Source organism: Penaeus vannamei, chromosome 34, assembly GCF_042767895.1.
Source record: "Penaeus vannamei isolate JL-2024 chromosome 34, ASM4276789v1, whole genome shotgun sequence".
NCBI lineage: Eukaryota > Metazoa > Arthropoda > Malacostraca > Decapoda > Penaeidae > Penaeus > Penaeus vannamei.
Genome location: NC_091582.1, coordinates 2,397,409 through 2,402,408, shown reverse-complemented (window position 1 = coordinate 2,402,408; position 5,000 = coordinate 2,397,409). Strand labels below are relative to the sequence as shown.

Genomic DNA, 5,000 nt, shown 5'->3' with positions numbered 1-5,000 from the left:
ACACATGTAAGTCATGTTTTAACTAGTCATTTCAGTCCAAATGTTACTTAATTATAAGTGATTTACATTTCAGAATGTGCATCCGAAATACAGTTTACCAAGGCAATATCTCCTCTTGCAGGTACCTCAGAAGTTCAGATATCCTTTCTTTACGGAAATGCTTTGGTATGTCCTAGAGCGCTATGTCCATGTTTTGCTTGGCCGCACACACCTCACCCTTCCTCCTGATGAGCAGCAGAAATATGAGAGATATTTGGCTTCCAAGAAAAAGAATAATAATAATAATAAAGTTAAAGGGGTAAGTTTTCTTTTTGTATTTAGGGGAGGGGGGGGACAGATGGGGAAAAAAATGGACATAATTTGTACCTGACATCACAAGTTTATAATTCAATTACAAAAGTGACAATATGTACATCTATTGCAACAGGAGGATGAAGAAAGTGATGGAGGAGAGGATGGGCCTGAGGAGCACATCCATCTTACTCAGTATGAATTGCACGGCCTCAAAGCAATTGTTATGTACCTCCATGCTCTGCCCACTAGCAAGAAGTGCGTGCCAGAGCTCATCACAGACCCCATAGCTTTAATTCGAGATGTGCGCACAGTTGTTGAAAAGCACCGATATGACAGCCCAGAACTGTCCACAACAAGTCGGCCAGTGTTGGAGTGGTGGCCCCGGGTAAGTGTGTGGCAGGAGCCTTGTTGAAGTTTAAGCAAAAAAAAAAAAAAGAAGAAGAGAAAAATATATATATTGTTACAATCTCAAAAAAAAAGCCTGTATACACACACGCATGCACTAACACATGAAAACAAACGCATGCACACTCAAACACACATGCTCATGTGTGGGTTTAGTTAAATAATGCATATTTGAAAATATATTTTTTTCCCCCCTTCATTCAGGAATCAACAAAGTTTGGTGTGAAACGACCACTTGGTGATCCAACAGCAGGTGCAACCAAGAGGAGACGAAGAAATTCCGATGAGAACAAAGTGGTCAGACTACCTCCCAATGCTGCCAAAATTAGACACAGAAGAGTGAGATGTAGGTTTTAGTGGTCTTAAACTATTTATAAAGTGTACTGTATCTGCATTTTAACATAAAACAGTAGAGTTGAGTTGGGCAGTGTTGTGTTAAAGATTAAAAAGTAATGAAGAGTATTTATTGAATTCTGTAATGTAAGATGTGCATGATTAAGGCACTCAGTGCCAAATAGAAGTGGAGGCACAGAAAAGATTTTAAAATATCAGAAATCAGTCAGTGAATTTATGAAATAAAGGTACTTTTGAAGAACAATGATAATTGTCATAAAAACAGAATATTTTAATCTGTTGATAGCTGGAGTGTCTGCATACATTCCCTGTTGACTGTAATTTTAGTAGAAAATGAAAGAAAGAAAGCAAAAAAAAGTTTACATATAGTGTCTATAGATTGCCTCTTACAATCCTCTGCTTGCATCTCTGAATGTAATGTTCCATATGCATTTTTTATTTCACCCTGCAATCCTGTTCCTAAAGGGAGTTATCATTGGAATTACCTTTTTCGTTGCTCTGTAAGTAAGTCAAGAGCCCAAAAGAATTGACTTGAGAAGATGCCCACATGTTTGTTAATAAGGATGTTGGAGCACCCATGATAAATGGCACTCGTGTAATATTTCCCTTTTATTGATTGTTCAAGTTGAGCTGGTATCAGGTTATATAAGGCATGATTGGTGTATTATATACTCTTGTCTGATTTTTGTCTTTATGTATAATAGAGTTTATATGTAAGTGCTCTAGCAAAGCCAGTTCAAATCTTTGACCTGGCCTAGCGTTCAAGTGATACGGCAGTTTTCTAGTGTATATTGCCCAATCTGGTACTTTGGATTTTCTTATGAGGATTGAACTTCAATTTTCTGAGGACTCACCTGCCGAAACTGTTATTGCTGGGTTTACTATAGATCTACCATCGACTTGTTTTGTGTAATGAATATGTCCTTATTTGATGTCTTTGTAAGGAAAGGATCCTCTATAATATCGTTTACTTGGGCTCTGTAGAATATTTTTCAAGATATATTCTTTTCTTTCAGGTAAATATTGCGAGTCATGTCTAAGAGATGATTGTAGACAGTGTGGTTTTTGCATGGACATGGTCAAATATGGTGGGCCAGGTACCATGAAGCAAACCTGCAAAATGAAGAAATGTACCCAGGTAAGTTACTTTATATTGGTAGTATATGTTACATACATTATTACAGACTATGTTCTAAAGAACTTTAGAAACTTCTACGTTGGATCTGGTAACAAAGAATTTTATACCACCAGCCGATGCTCCCAGTGACTGCTGTTTGTTATGAGTGTCAGCTTGATGGATGGGGACGAATGATAGCAACCCCACCACATAAACCTCCTCCAAATGTGCCAAGTGGCTTGTTCGAGTGCTGCATCTGCTACAAGATTTCACATCTAAAGTGTTTGTCAAATAAGGTATGTATTCTACTCACTTACTGCAAGTTTTATTTGATACTAAAGTTCATATTGAAAGTTTCTAGTCTGATGGGTTGCAGAAATTTCTGTAGTTTAAAAGATAAAGTGGTGTATCTTAAAAAAGAAAAAAAAAATGCAAATCAAGAATGCACCATCCTAGTCACCCTCATGGCAAAATCCACAATGTGTACAAGTGGTGTATCTCAATGAGCAATTATTGGCAAGAAACTGCATGTGTAAGCATCTTGCGAACTCATGATAAACACACGTGACGAAGCATTAACGAAAAGGCCTCCAGCATATTTGTGTGTTTTCTTGCCCTTCCCCTCGTTGTTCCTGTTGCAACTCTCATGATCTACTGGGGTACCTTGAGTTGATATGTTAGAATATATGATTGACGTTGTCAGCATTAACAGCATCTAGACACTTTTAAAACTACAAGGGCAATGTATGAAAGCTTCTGAGCAAAAACAGATTTATTGCAGCCTTGTGGTATGTTGACCTTGAAATGTGTGGGAGAAATGCTTTCTGAACCCTGTTAGAGTGAACATTTATTTTATGGCACAAAATGACGTTAAGTTGCTCTTTTCTTATGCCAAAAACCTTGTGGTGGCTAGTTTTAATATTAGAGAACAAATATGTCTGAGTAGTTTCACAGTTTAAAAAAGATAAAAAAAAAAACTGTAGACTTTGGTAGAATATATAAGTACTAAATCAGGCAAGTGTAAAATTGTATAATGAAATGTATGAGAAAATATTTTCTGATTTTGATTGTTGATAGATTGTGTCAAATTAGTAAGAAACAAGACATTAGATTTCCCCCGGTTATTGCTTAGAGTGCTAATGCAGTAAAAATACACGCACGCAAGCACGCACGCACACACACACACACACACACACACACACACACACACACACACACACACACACACACACACACACACACACACACACACACACACACACACACACACACACATGTATATATTTATATATGTATATAGATTTACACACAAAATTTGGCTTGAGGGGTTGGTGAAGTGAACATGCTGTCAGGAAGTTTGGGCTGAGGGCCTGGGTTAATGGGAACTTGCCATCATGAGAATTTCAGCTGAAGGCCAATATGATGAGAATGACTTGCCACAAGTGCAGAAAGCTCATGGAGAGTGATTAGACTCAATTGGGCATTTTGGAAAGGGATTTTGCATAATTTCCATTCAAGACCAGTTGTGGAATGTACCATTTGGAAGGGTGCTGGCTCCGGGGAGTATACCATTTTCATGCTTAGGATCTTATTCCTGCCCGTCATGATCAGTGGCACATGTTATAATTCAGAAAATTGAATGTTACAGAAAAGTTTTAAAATTGCACAAATAATTTTTTTTACTTATTTTTATCAAAATTGCAATGAGTTTTGGACTACCTAGAGAGATATGGAATCTGTGTAAGGAAAACAGTCTATTACTATCAGGATAAAGCAAACCAAATTATGAAAAGGGTCTCTGAAAAATGGTTAAAAGGTTAAAAACGCTTGTGCAGAAAAAGGGAAAATAACATTACAAAGGGGAGACATGGAGTCTTGTCACCGTGTCCACTCTCATAAGCCTAATATCCACGTTTTGGTCCACGCGCAGGCAGTGGTACACTTGGATCCAAGGGTTGAGAATTAGTTAGATTTTTTTGTAGCCTAAAGTATGGATGTGTAATAAATGGCATATGTGAAAAATTAAATGGATTCTAAGAGAATATTTCAAGGAGATTTTGGGGGGGTGTAGGTAAATAAGGAGCATGATTTGCCAAACATTGACGAATTATTCAAATAGTGATTGAAAGTTATGGGTTGTCTGAGAACAGATGAAGAGAATGTAATAGTTTTAAGGGTTTTGATTAATAAGCACATTTTAGGGTAGGGTACATATTTGCTCTTAGTACTTGCAGAAGATTCTGGGTTTGTTGAGAAATAGGCATGTTAAAAGGAATGTGCTGTCTGAGTGGTTTTCCAATTATGAGCAGATTTTTTGTGTGTTATTTGGGAATAACTTTCTCCTGATTGATAATATTTTTCTATTCCAAAGTATGAGGATGCGGATGGTATTGTCAACGAGGATCTACCCAACAGCTGGGAATGTCCAGAATGTGTTAAGGAAGGATATAATAAGGAGTACAAAGTAAGTAACTTGTGGATCTGAAATAGCATAAGAGAAAAGGAGGCTGATGGCATTTTTTTCAATGGTTTTTGTCTGTATGGTGTAGGATTTTGGCTATTTCTGATAAGTGATGGTGAATTGAAGTATTGTTACTAAATTTCATTAGATCTGGATTTGGCATGTCAAACTTAGCAGTTATTGAATTAGAACGACACCTCCCAGGAGGCAGAATAAGGAGAGACATCAGATTTGGCCTTTGCTTTCAGCACAATCGGGTTCCAAGCAGTCGAACCTCAACAGCAGGGAGTGACACAGGTGATATAAAGACTCCGCAGGTCTTGGTGGGTATTATTGAACTCCTTTCTGTGTATATTGCATTCAGCATTA

General features: G+C 37.4%; 1 protein-coding gene across 1 annotated transcript in view; it reads left to right on the top strand.

Annotated features, from left to right (window-relative positions):
• Window positions 1-5,000, top strand: part of LOC113812052 (lysine-specific demethylase 2A) — a gene marked incomplete at its 5' end in the record, with an annotated part of 32,842 nt that overhangs the window by 2,403 nt on the left and 25,439 nt on the right. The window contains 8 exon segments of the mRNA XM_070113547.1: window positions 1-6; window positions 122-298; window positions 428-679; window positions 904-1,045; window positions 2,070-2,191; window positions 2,305-2,466; window positions 4,542-4,634; window positions 4,880-4,954. The exon segment at window positions 1-6 is cut by the window's left edge and continues 110 nt beyond it. Coding sequence (XP_069969648.1) covers window positions 1-6; window positions 122-298; window positions 428-679; window positions 904-1,045; window positions 2,070-2,191; window positions 2,305-2,466; window positions 4,542-4,634; window positions 4,880-4,954 — 1,029 coding nt within the window.